Source organism: Dipodomys merriami, unplaced genomic scaffold, assembly GCF_024711535.1.
Source record: "Dipodomys merriami isolate MVZ:Mamm:240054 unplaced genomic scaffold, mDipMer1.0.p SCAF_21, whole genome shotgun sequence".
Taxonomy (NCBI): domain Eukaryota; kingdom Metazoa; phylum Chordata; class Mammalia; order Rodentia; family Heteromyidae; genus Dipodomys; species Dipodomys merriami.
The window spans coordinates 5,413,947-5,428,309 of record NW_027203493.1 but is presented as its reverse complement, the minus strand read 5'-3'; the positions used below and the strand labels follow the sequence as shown (position 1 = coordinate 5,428,309).

General features: G+C 35.6%; 2 protein-coding genes across 2 annotated transcripts; both read left to right on the top strand.

Moving 5' to 3' along the window:
• Positions 1-4,211: 4,211 nt before the first annotated feature.
• Positions 4,212-5,162, top strand: LOC138833669 (olfactory receptor 1165-like). Its single transcript, XM_070031953.1, has one exon. It carries the CDS (start codon positions 4,212-4,214, stop codon positions 5,160-5,162), a length of 951 nt encoding a protein of 316 aa, XP_069888054.1.
• Positions 5,163-12,384: 7,222 nt separating this feature from the next.
• LOC138833668 (olfactory receptor 1165-like) lies at positions 12,385-13,326 on the top strand. The gene has a single exon (XM_070031952.1). The coding sequence runs from the start codon at positions 12,388-12,390 to the stop codon at positions 13,324-13,326; it is 939 nt and encodes a 312-aa protein (XP_069888053.1). The 5' UTR covers positions 12,385-12,387.
• Positions 13,327-14,363: the final 1,037 nt, after the last annotated feature.

Sequence of the window (14,363 nt, the reverse complement as noted above, 5' to 3'; positions counted from 1 at the left end):
ATGTACATGTATTTGCAATCATTTGTATTTATCATGCACATACAATACAACCATTGTGTTAACATTTGAATATGTTGTAATTTTACTGCCACCATATTTACCCCTGACTTGAAACTCACAGGAGTAGTGCATAAATACAAAGATATTGACTCAAAATTTCAGTGCTATGATTTCTGTGCCTGTTTTGAATAACATATATCTATAGCACAATATTTATAGCCAATGTACCCCCCATCATCTGAAAATTCTAACCTGGTTGAATGCAAAAAGAGGTATAGTGTGCATAGATAAGTGAAGCAAAAGTGTAATCATGTTGGTGATATTGAAACATGTATAATTATTCATATTTTTATAGTGGTTGCTCATGTGTTTTTCAGTTGTACAATCTCTCTAACAAAGTAAGGGTTTTCTTAAATTACATGGATTACTGTAAGATCTAGAAGAAATCATGTTTTCAGCAGCATACAAGGAGGTTTCCTCCATTTCTTTGTTTGTAGTTTATAACACCAAATTATCAGGCATCTCCAGGGTGCATTTCCCCTCAGGCAAGCAGCTGGAGAAGAAACAAACAATGAAATCATGGAACATAGGTTGAAAGTCTTTAATTCAAGACATCTCAACATTGCCAAAAGGTTTAGAAACTCATGGAGATGCCATCTCTCCTTTCCTCTTGAATTATACTTCTCAAGAATCATTCACTGTCTTTATTTAGTAAAATTCATTAGACTATTTTAATTTGGGGAAGATTGTGCATGCAGATTTTACCTTTTTATTTATTTACTTTTTAATCATATCCTCCAGCTGGCTAGAATATATGTGTGTGTGTGTGTGTGTGTGTGTGTGTGTGTGTGTGTGTGTGTGTGTGTGTGTGTGTGTGTATGTGTGTGTGTGTGTATAAAAGAGAAGATGTGTGTATGTGTGTATATGTGTGTGTGTGTAGCTTCAGGCCCTTGCATGTAGTTTTTGAATAAAGGCAGTGAAATATCCACTGACATGTACTTCAGGAATATCTGTTTTTGGTAAGTTCCTTTGACAAGGGGAATCTTTTCCATCCTATATCAGAATTATTGAAATCCCAAGGAGATAAAAATAAACCTATGTCAGCTGAAGGGCAATTGTTTCTACTAATTTTAAATACTGCTACATATTAAACTGCTAAACTGGATATTCACCTTTTTTACTAGGTTCATTTGACTGAGTTGAAACCATGTCCTTAATTGTTGTATTCCATATATGATTACTTTCAAATGAAATGTTACATGTAAACTTTGTTTTCATGATAAGTAATAAATTCAGATACATGGAGTGCCACACAGACAAGAATATACCTGCAAGATAGAAACATACCCTGTGCATTTAAAATATGTTGTGATAATATAGGTACAATGAAAAATAGATGAGGAGAAAATAATAAGATCTGAATATCAGAATGTTTACTGGGAAGAGTTATGTGGAAAACTTACCACAGAAACAGGATACAATGGAAACATTATAGAAGAACGTGGCCATTTTCTTGAAGAAAAAGAAATGAAAAAGGGCTTTCATGGAATAACTTTTTAATACTCTACAAAATGTCAAAATGACATTTTTACTTACCTCGTGGGAGATTAGGTAGAGATTCACATAGAAAAGTTTCAGTTGAATTTCTAAACGAAGTGCTATGAAACCACTTGAATTATTTACTTCAAGGTCTCAGTCATAGCTGGTCTGTAGTTTCACACACTAGCAAGGAGCACTATTGCCTTGCAATAGTAGAAAAGAAGAGTGATGAATATTTTCATATTTTTCTTTTTAAAAAAATTAATTCTTGGTCATTTTATGATGACAAAGGACAGGAATTGTAAAACAACAAGAAAAAGAAGATTACATAGCAAATAGCCCTAGAAGCAGAAGCTAGTAGAAGTTTGAATTCAGACTTGATAACTTTCACAAAATTAGCACTATAGTTTTACCACAATCTGTGTAGTGCTGTTCATCCCAGTGATATTTTTGAGATACAATCTGGGAATGTAGCTCATGGTGGCCTTGAAATCATGACCCTGCTGCCTCAACCTACCAAGTGCTTGGATTTCAGGTCCCACCTCAACAGGCTCCTATTCTCTTCTGTAAACTACTGAGTATCATATGCAGAGTTTATGCTTTTAGAGTTGAGATGGAAGAAGAATTGAGAAATGTTTAACAAATTTCCCTAGTTGTGATCAGAATTTTTAGGGGGAACCTTTAATTTTAGGGAGAGATTCTAGGTAGAGAACTGTGGTGACTATGCCAGTAGTCCAATTATCCTGGCTATCAGGATGCACAACTGCAGTGGGGGGTTAGAGAAGAACGAAGCTGGGAATAAAGTGTAATAATCAATGCCCAATAACCAATTTGGTCCTCAAATTCAAAACCTGTAAAAATGGAGTTTGTGGTTGGTCAGTACTCCCTCCACAAATGATGGCGTAGGAAAAAACTGAGCAAACTTAGTCATCAGATTATCTACAGAGTTTACGTGTGTTGATACAAGACAAGTAAAACCCTTACTTGGCATTGATAGATAGATCAACAACAGAAGACATATCTTTTGTAGTTATATAGAACTGAATATGATAATCAGTGCCTTGAATTCTCTCAATGAGAAGATTTGAAGAGGGATCTTATAGATGTGAGAAGAGGTATATTCATGCAAAAAATTCCCAGTATAAATTTAGTAATTGTTACTAATCTCAAAGAATATGAAAAAGGTCAGGGATTCTTTCATTTAAATCTCTCTTATGTCTGTCTTGACCATTCTTTAAAGATTTTTACAAAGGTTAGGTTGTTATCATTATATGAGTTGTGCTTTAAACATTCAGGGAATTTTATCTTCAAGACAAATGGTAGAATATTTATTGAAGCCAGAAGGGGTGAAATTGATAAGATGCCTTATATTCTTAAATTGGCATGCTGAATTGAAATCCCTTTGTATGATTGATTACTCAAGGATAATAACAAGTAAAAATAAACAAAAATTTTTCATCAACATATGTTGCCAACAGACTAAAGTTCACCCAGGTCCCTCATTTCTACAATAGAATGTAATGCTACAGCTGATGCTCTCTACCTAAGACCCAAAGTGGCAGGTTTCATGGACAATATCATGATTTGTCTTTCTTCTTGGATGACTTAATATGCTTATTAAATCTTTACATCTATTTCTAGAATTGCTTATTCAGGCTCAGTGATCTGAAAATTTCAATGTCTGGATTCCTTTGTGGATAACAAAAACAGTACTTTTTTATTACTTGATCATATTTAGATTTGCTTTCTTCCTTATCTACCTCTTTTCAGTTGGCCTAGACCTGAATCATGTTTGTGTGTTTTGAATGAGGTTTTTCTTGTTTAACAATACATTTTTGAGAGTTTTTCATTGTTAATACATTCCTGCTGAATAAAGTACGTACTATAGACAGACTATATAACTTGTATGACTTAATCATTATGAAACATTTAAAATAGACCTAAAATTCTTCCTTAGGATAGCATTTACTTGAGTGTTAAGCCTCTTTAATAATTATGAGGTGGGTAGAGACAATGGCCACAATATGATAGCTTTTAGAGGAATTTTTAAAGAAATCACTTAATGATCCTCTATCTCCTTTAAGAGTCTTCTATCTCCTAGCATCCAAGAGAATGCAAACTCTTATTACAAGTAGCAACACATGTCCCTTGAGATAAATTCCCCATTTTTTAAATATTTTTCTTTTTTCTTACATTTTCAATGTGCTAAAATTTCCTCATTACTACCAGGCATGAATATGTTACCAATGAAATCTGCTCAATGCTTTTATGATTTCTCTCTCTTAATATATATATATATATATATATATATATATATATACATATATGTTTAAATATATCCTTTGTTTTCATATTTTATCTTACAATAAATATTTCTAGTATTAGATACTCTTCCAAATAGTTTGCTTAGAATGTTATTGGCAAGTTCTATGATTTTATTTCAGATAAGGAAATGACAGTGATGAAAAACAAAGCTACTTGTCCACACACAGAAGCCATGAAAATGATCCGCAAAGAATGAAGTAAAGCAGAAGAATCACAGCCTTCAGTTGACCCTGGTTTGTCTTCACTAGATCTATTGAGATTCTGCTGAGTTGTTGCTTTGCACCCTTACAGACCCTCCTGCTCAGTTTTCTTTTCTTTCTGCTTATTACCTTGTTGCATGGAGGATCATGGTCTATGATCTGGTAAACCAGAGTTTCGTGACCACATTCACCTTGATCGGCTTCTCTGAATACCCACACCTATGGGCACCCCTATTCTTTATATTTTTAACCATCTACATGGTCACAGTGGTGGGGAATCTGGGGATCATTGCGGTCATCAGAATCAACCCCAAGCTTTATACGCCCATGTACTTTTTCCTCACCCACCTTGCATTTTTGGATATGTGTTATTCCAGTGTGTTTACACCCAAACTCTTGGAGATCTTAGTTGTGGAAAACAGGATTATCACCTTAGAAGGATGTATGATACAGTATTTCTTTGGATGCACATTCGTGATTACAGAAATGTTTATGCTGGCGGTGATGGCCTATGACAGGTTCGTGGCCGTCTGTAACCCTCTGCTCTACACAGTTGCCATGTCCCGCCAGCTCTGTGCTCTCCTCATAGCTGGGACTTATCTGTACGGTGGCCTCTGCTCGGTCATCCTCACCTACTCTCTTTGGCAACTGTCTTACTGTGGACCTGGCATCATCAATCACTTTGGCTGTGAGTACTCTGCAGTCCTCTCTGCATCGTGTTCTGATCCTTCCTTCAGCCAGATTGTATGCTTATTTATCTCCATATTTAGTGAGTCCTGCAGCCTCCTGATCACCCTGGCCTCCTATGTGGTCATAGTTGTCACCATCATGAGGATGCCCTCCAAGGGGGGGCTGAGAAAAGCCTTCTCCACCTGTGCCTCCCACCTGACTGCCATCAGCATCTTCCATGGGGTCATTCTCTTGCTCTACTGTGTGCCCAGTTCCAAAAGCTCGTGGCTCCTGGTGAAAGTGGCCACTGCTCTTTACACAATCCTCATCCCCATGCTGAACCCCCTCATCTACAGCCTGAGGAACAAGGATGTGAAGGAGACAGTCAGGAGGTTTATCCACTCCAAACTGCATCCCCAATTGATTTGATTAAAATTCAAATAATTTTTATATGCCATATATATTAAATTGATCCCATTTGGGAATTAAGTGAGTAGTACTTTGATCTTATTACAATTACTGCCTTTATAGATGACACATGTCCATATAAATTCACACTCTACTCCTTATATCTTATAATTTGACTCACCAAGGGATATAATATACAACCTCCAGTTTCTCCTTCAGAATTGAATAACTAGACATCCTATGCCTATCACTCATATATCATCAAAAGCTCTGAAATATTAAAATATTTTTTCTTCATTTTCCGAAGTTCAAAAGGTTGTAGCAGCAGGTTACAAATTAACGTTCCATTTGAGCCACATGTGCTTTGCATTCAGACTCACACTCACGATCCCTGCTCAAATTCATTTTACATTTCCCACCTTCTTTATCATTTAGTATAGTGACCATTCTCACTCCATTTATTCCCTTTTCCTCTATCTCTAGCTACCTCCCTTCCCCACTTGTAACATCATTTTTAATTTTCTGAGACTCATTTTGCTCAACTGATCATTAATTGCTGGATTGCTTACTTCATGGAGTTTCCCTCTTGCATATACTGTGATTTAGTTAACTAGGATCTTAGAACTGAAATAAAATACCTTTTAAGAGAGAAAAAGCATTTAAATTATGAAACTCAGACTATATTTGGCACAAGCTATTAGTATTTATAGATGAATTCACATTAAATGAAGATCTTCTCTTTATGAAAATAGACTGAAATTAAGCTGGCAGGTGGTAGAAATAAGTTATGTGTCATTTATTTTTGAGTATCAGTGTATTGTTTTACATTCTAATAAAGCTGTTCATATCTGTGTCATATCTTCATAACATTTCACTAACGAATGACAGCCATATAGATAAGCCCAATGTAAATGTTAAGGAATTATTTCTGGCTCATTGAAATGAAGAGCCACTTGGCTGGATGTCATATAAACACAAAACTATTTTTCTATATTTCAATATATATTACTCACAAACTTTAATGTAGAAATAGCTTATTATCTTATTATCATGGAAATTTGACAAAGTTTTTCATTGATGACTGGCTTAGAATTTTCTAGAACCTCTTGCTATTAATAGGTCATGTCTGAGGAAGACCAATTCTATGGAAATGACCAGGTAAAATAGTTTCAGTTCCAGTGCATTCCATTCACAGTGTATCTGTGTTTTCACAATTGCTAAGCAACATAAACAATATTTCAGCAAATTATGGTATTTAGCTATAGGTTTACATATAGTTTATTTAACATTTACTAGTCTGTCAACCAGAAGACATACATACCTACCTAAATATTCTATCAATTACTGCATAAAATTTAAAAAGTATACTTTTAGAGAAAAAATTGAATTTAAGTTATGTGAGCCTCATATAAAAAGACTACATTTGGCACAAGTTATATAAGCACTCTTAAAGTGATGATGATGGCTGTACGATAAATTAAACTTTTGGAACTGCAATTAGCATTATGCATTACAAAAAGAAATAAACTACAGATAAATCTGTGTAGCTATCTGTACTCTATGTATAAATTGCATGGTGTGAATTGATTAAAATTTTGGCAGCCTGGAATGGTGTAGTTTTTGTGTTTTGATCACTCATGATAAGACTTTTAGTGATAATATGCAAGATTAATGGGATAATATCCAGAAATAATAGTAATTTAGTGGTGAAAGTATTATATGTTGTATGCAAACCATGTTACATAAATGTATTTTCATATCATGTTGAATTTCTAATGGTAACTTTCTGGTTTTATTTAATGTTTATATACCTCCCCCTATTAATGAACCTCCAGGAAGACCTAATTAAATCATAGCCTTTTCTCTAATTTGCTAATACATCACAGAAAATATTATTTCAATGCTACATAAAATCATACCAATAAAAAAGGAATATAAGATTAGAATGAGGAAAAAAGAAAATTACAGAAAAAGCTCTAATAAGTGAGTGGTGACAAATGTTTTAAAATAATAAAAGGCGTTTTTATTGAAATATAATAATGAGCATATATCATTGTCAGGAGGAATTTAGCATAAAATTCACTATTGGAATAACTTTTCTTTTTTGTAGTTAGAAGGATTTGATCCCCCTTGGTTCTAGACCTACTCTTTTTTTCTGGTTAATTAGAAATGGAATTTTAGATATTTTTCAAGACATAAAGAATTCACTTTGATTCTTCACAAAAATATTTTGTAAGTAACAGGAGAAGAAGTTTCCTCTAATTTCTTTATATTTCACACAACAAGCTCTCAGGATCCCCTGGAGTCAATGTCCCTAGAGTCATGCGGATAGACATGAAATAAACAGCTTGATCATTGAGGCATAAACGCTCTGCATGGGTCTTTTCCTTGAGACTCCTCTTCCAAATGTCTTGGCAGTTGAAGATATTGTCATGATTCCTTCTTTTACACCATTCTACTGAATTAGTGCATTTGTTTGGAATAATTTATGAGTAGATAAGAATGAATTTTAGGAAAGATTGTGCATATAGTTTATTACTTAGAGCAATGGTATAATCCATTTACAATGCATCTCAGCATAATTGGCTTAAGGTAAGTTGTTTTATTATTGACATTTTTTGCAATTTCATATGAAATACTTTGGGAAAGAGAAATTCTAATTTTCTTGCTGTGCAAAGAAATCATGATATATCATTATTTTAGTTGATGAAATATATTATGGTGCTTAAGACAGTTTGCTAGGGCCATTTGAAAACTATGACCTTCATTATTCTGTGTTACATAGATGAGAGCTTTTAAAAAATTACTTTGTTGTTATTATGGAGGTGAGGGACGGAAGGATTACAAGAATCAGGTAATGAGTTCATTTCCTTTCACACAGTGTCTCCTGCTCCCTCACTCTCTCTCAGCCCCTCCCTCCATCCCCACCCATGAGTTTTAACTTCACATCCACCAGTGTCCAGTGAGCTCCATGGCTGTACTTTTTCACTCTTTTCTCCTCGAATTCTGTGCCCCACCGATCTCTGGAATGCACCATACATAAGGTAAAGAAGACAGAATCATCAAAAACTAAAAACTGAAACAAAAGGTTTTTCTTTTGCTTGTATATCTTGGAGTTTGTTTCAGTATGTATGTCATTTTATATAGATAGGAAGAGGCACTTAGGCATTGTGCCTTTCTGATTCTCTCCTGAGAGTATGTATTATCCTTTTGTGTCACTTTATGTACAATTTGTCATATTCCAATGCATGTGGCATTTATCTGTCTGAGCTTGTTTTACCTCACCTAACATCATTTGTTATAGTTACATCCATTTCCCTGCAAATGACATTATTTGATTCTTTCTAATGGCTTAGTAAAATTCCATTATATATAGTTGCAACAGTTGTTGGATCCACTCATCTCTGTGGAGCATCTGGGCTGTTTCCATAGCTTGGTTATTGTGAATAGTGGCAATGAACATGGATGTGCAGGTGTCCTTATCATATCCTGGCTCATGTTGTTCAGAGTAGATGCCTAGAAGTGATATGGTTAGGTTGTAGGGAAGGTCTACATTTAGTATTTTGAGGAATCTCCAGAAAGCTGTCATAATGGTTGTACTATTTTACATTCCCACCAATGGTATAGTAGGGTTCTTTTATCCCCATATCCCTGCCAACATTTGTTGTTCGAATTCACGATGTTGGCCAATTTACTGGGGTGAGATGGAATTCAGAGTTGTTTCAATTTGCATTAATTGATGGCCAGGTAAAATAAGAATAGAACAGGACTTTTAATGACATGTTAAATGTATGCTTTGTTCTCAGGAAAGTAATAAATTCAGAAATAGGGACTACAATATATACATAACAGTATAAATAAAATCTAGCATAGTGTGCTAGTTATTTTAGATATACTGTCATCATAAAGATATAATGAAAATAGAGATGAAAAGTGTTGATATTTGGACTCCAGAAAGTTTTCTTGGAAGATCCATATGACAACATACCATTAAAACAGGACGTAGGATAAAACTTTAGAGGAGAAATGGGGCCAATGTATTCAACGAGAAGACACCAAATAGAGTCTCTACAAGACAACATTGAAAAAAGTCTATGAAAATTGATTAAATAAACTTGATTAGGTTATTCTTGGGAGTTATTGTAGAAATCCATGGAGAATAGGTTAAATATAACTCAATGCTGTCCTAAAGATTTAAATTATTGTCATAGAGGCTGAGGTATGTTTAGATAGTAGCATCATTAAACTAGCCAGCCACATTCTGCAGAAATAGCTGCAGGTGACAGTAGAAATAAGATGGAGGGATATCGGGACATTGCATGATTTCTCTTTTCTCTCTACTGATGTATCCAGGATTATGGGAGGGTCTGCACAAAGGGTGATGGGAAGGCAGCAGAGCCAGGAAGATGACACAGGAGACATTGCTGGATTGATGAATTGAGGAAAATTTCAATTCAAAGTAAAAAAAGAGCAAAATATAGATTTCACATCCTTTTTCTTTTCTTTGTGAATAGTATGAACATTGGTGCAGTTTATTTATTTAGTGAAGTAGTGTCCCTTGTGCTAAACTAATTAGGCCTCCCAACATGTTGATTACTTTAAAATATTAGCAAGGGTAATTTCATTACAGTGATTACTATACCCACTGCGATATGATTGGTGATATTATATTTCTGAGAGATATTCCAACTATGTAGCATAGGCTGGCCTTGAATAAATGATCTTTCTGTCTCAACTTTCCAAGTGCCTGGATTGCAGGAAGGCTCCACTTTGCACCTCTCTTAGTTTACTTTTTCAGTTACGGAGTGTAATATGTAGAACTTGCATTTCAAGGTTTGAGGAAAACTACTCAGTGACGGTTGGACAACTCATCAAAATTAAAATGAGATAAAATCAGTTGTTTCCAATGTTCTGAACGGTTGTTTCCAATGTTCTGAACGTCTGGAAAATTAAAATTGTGGGGAAGGATTCTAGAGAGCCAGAAGGTGTTGAATGAAAACAAGAAGTGGGCCAGTGATCCAATCAATTAGGATGATATGACAGGTTTCAAGAAGAATTGGAAATTAACCACAGCGGGATGAAAATTTAGTATAAAATCATGTTGTGTAATCATTTCCAAATATATGTGTATGAACATGAGGATTATGAATCAATCAGTATTTTTATTTTTCTTCTATGTTCAAGATGAAAACAATATCTTTTAGGGACCAAAAAATATAAGTAATTCAGTTCTATAAAGACATCCTATGGCTGGGCGTTGGTGGCTCATACCTATAATTCTAGTTACTCAGGAGGCTAAAACTCTGAAGATTGTGTTTCAAAGCCAGCCCAGGCAGGAAAGTTGATGAGATTCATCTCCAATAAGCTATCAAAAAAAGCGAAAAGGGCTGGGAAGGTAGCTCAGTGGTAGAGCACTTGCCTTGCATGCATGAGGCCCTGGGTTTGATTCCTCAGCACCACATAAGCAAAAAGAAAAAAGCCAGAAGTGGCACTGTGGCTTAAGTGGTAGAGCGCTAACCTTGAGCCGAAGAGCTGAGGGACAGTGCCCAGGCCCAGAGTTCCGGCCCCACGACTAAACCTCCCCCCCCCAAAAAAAGCGAGAAGTGGAGCTGTGGCTCAAGTGGTAGAGCACTGTTAGGATTGAGCAAAATGCTTAGGAAGAGCACCCAGACCCTAAGTTCAAGCCCCAGTACTGGCACCAAAAAATAATCATGCACATAAATATATAGAGTCTATTACATATATCAATTATATATATTCTATGATCCATGATGTTCAAACATAGAAGTAATTATAAAAATCAACACCCCAGATTCTTTTAATAATATTGTTTGAGAAGAGTCTTTTTGATGTTAAGATGGGAGCTTTGTGTTAGAATTTGTTAGTAGAAAATTTGCTAGTGAAGACTAAATACAAAGAATGGTAAAATTGTAAGGAATACTTTTATTAAAATTCTGCCCATACATATTTTCTATATATAATATGTATATATTATAAAGATAAAATATTTGCCATAAATATTACTCATTTATACTTAGGCAAATTATCCAGGGATCTTTCCCCCCATGTAAGCTGGAGAATATTTAGAGACCAGTTTCTTCAAGAGTCATTATTGTAGGAGGACAGTACAACTCAGTTTTCTTATCCTATGTGACCATCGCCTATGGAATTAACCGGATTTCCTAATTGAGAAGAAGCTTCCTTTCACACCTGTGATTAACAGAACAGTGCACAATATCCATCAGTCTCTTGTGAGTCTCTACAGCTGAGCTGTCTACCTAGATTCCGAAGTAGAAATTTTCATAGACATTTCCAAGTTACAGACCAAGGTATGTGTGATTTCCAGAATCAGTCATTTATTTTGGACAAACGGTGTGAATTTATTAAAATTAGACACTTTATGAATTAAAAATATCAAGTGCTCATGCTAACCTTATATATGTTTTCTCCTAGACCAACACTTCTAAGTTACTAAAAATTAACCAGTTGTCTCTTCATCTGTCCAACGATATATACAACAGACAGACTGTGTTCCAAGTAGAAATTTGTAATAATATTTTCAAAACACTTGCATTATTCCATTTTGTTTGAATGTTTGGCAATTACCTATGGCCATTGTGTGAGTCAATGGCCAGAGAGAAATTTGTTTGTAAGACAAACCACCACAAACCTCCACAAACCCCAGTGAAATAAATATTTTTGAGTACTTGTTAATATGATACTAGTGGGAAAGAAAAAAGTACTCATTACAAATAATAATGAGCTTTGGACAGATTAATTGCATCCCATATTTTTTACCATATTAAAAGTATATAATTTCCTCCCGTGATGCATTACCATCATTATGTGACCATGACAGCCTCCTCAGGATTTTTCTGATTTAATTATGCTATCTTCTTTGTGGAAATATCTGTATATTTCACCATGAAGCATGTTAAGAATCTGATAACTTTACAAATAATTTTTATAAAACAACGATTCTGAAAAGTACTATACTATATTTCCAGGTAATGAAGATTCAATCTAGAAGAAAAAGCTGACACATGGTGACCAACTATCATTGAGTGGTTAAGTAAGAATCAGTAGTGAACCACCAGATTCTTGAATCCACAGTGAGGCTGTGTGTTTTCAGGTTCCTGCTGATATTTGGCTAAGCATATATTACCCCAACTTTCCAAGTTCTGCTGCTCAGATTTCCTTCCTCTCTTCTTGTTTTCTCCTTAAATGAAGGAATAGGTCACATAATATGGTAAACCAGAGCTTTGTGACCACATTCATCCTCATAGGTTTCTCAGATTACCCTTATCTCCAGGCCCCCCTCTTTCTCATATTCTTGACCATCTACACAATCACTCTCATTGGAAATCTGGGGATCATTTTAGTCATCAGGATCAATCCCAAGCTTCATACGCCCATGTACTTTTTCCTCACCCACCTTGCCCTTTTGGATATTTGTTATTCCAGTGTGTTTACGCCCAAACTCCTAGAGATCTTGGTCGTGAAAGACAGAACCATCTCCTTCCAAGAATGTATGACACAATTTTTCTTTATTTGTACGTTTGTGATTACAGAAATGTTTATGCTGGCAGTGATGGCCTATGACAGATTCGTGGCCGTCTGTAACCCTCTGCTCTACACAGTTGCCATGTCCCGCAAGCTCTGTTCTCTCCTCATAGCTGGGACTTATCTGTGGGGCTGCCTCTGCTCAGTCATACTCACGTATTCCCTGGGGCACCTGTCTTACTGTGCACCCGGCATCATCAATCACTTTGGCTGTGAGTACTCTGCAGTCCTCTCTGTGTCTTGTTCTGACTCATCCTTCAGCCAGATTGCCTGTTTCATCATTTCAATACTTAGTGAGTCCTGCAGCCTCCTGATCACCCTGGCCTCCTATGTGGTCATAGTTGTCACCATCATGAGGATGCCCTCCAAGGGGGGGCTGAGGAAAGCCTTCTCCACCTGTACCTCCCACCTGACTGCCATCAGCATCTTCCATGGGATCATTCTCTTGCTCTACTGTGTGCCCAATGCCAACAGCTCAATGCTCCTGGTGAAAGTGGCCACCGCCCTTTACACAGTCCTTATCCCCATGCTGAACCCCCTCATCTACAGCCTGAGGAACAAAGATGTGAAGGAGACAGTCAGGAGGCTCCTCCAGTCCAAACTGCATCCCCAATTGTTGTAATTCAAGTAACTGTATACATAAATCCCGAATAGACATAAAAATCTCATTTACAATATCCACGACAATTAAACCTTAAGTGAATGCTAGTTATTTTTAATACCAGTACTTGCATGACTGATGGTAATTGTCCTTATGTATTCACACTCAGGTCCTTTTATCTTATTGTCTTGATTTAGCAAGGGATATAAAATATTACCATCAATTTACCTTTTATATTCTGTCAACCAGACATCGTACATTCTTAACTAAATGTTCAATCAAATATTGTTATTTTTAATAATATCATATTGTAAATTAGAAAAATTAGTTTATCTAAACTGCATATAAAAAAACTTACCTAAACTGAGTATATAAAAGCTGGGAGAAGCCTGGTGCCACTGGCTCATGCCCATAATCTTAGCTAGTCAGAAGATTGAGATCTGAGAACTGTGGTTCAAAGCCAGCTTGGGCAGCAAAGTCCATGAGACACTTTTCTCCAATTAACCACCAGAAATCAGAAGTGTCACTGTGCCTCAAGTGGTAGAGTGCTTACCTTGAACTGAAGAGCTGAAGGACAGCACACAGGCCCAGACTTCAAGCCCTATGACTGATAAAAAATAAAATAACAACACCTGTTGTGAGTTCTATGAGTAATTATTTTTAAATTACTGTTAAATGGAGATGTTTTCTTTGTATTATGCAGTAGTTTAGAATTTAAGCAGACATATGTTTAAATAAGTTAATATTTATATGCATCATTCATTTTGACACATTATTGTAATTTACTACCAAGCTAATAAAACTGGCTCAAGCTTGCAAAATAATACCATTGTTTTTAAAATGAAAAACAGAATTCTTTTTTTAACTGTCTTTTTTTTCTTCCTTTTTTTCTGATCAAAATGAATTATTCAACTCATGGGTGGAGACAGGAGGGACGGATTGGGACTAAGTGATGGAACAGAAGACACTATGAAAGGAAATGTACTCATTACTTGACTCATGTAATTGTAATTCCTCTGTACCTCACCATTAGAATAACAATAAAGAAAACAGAAAAA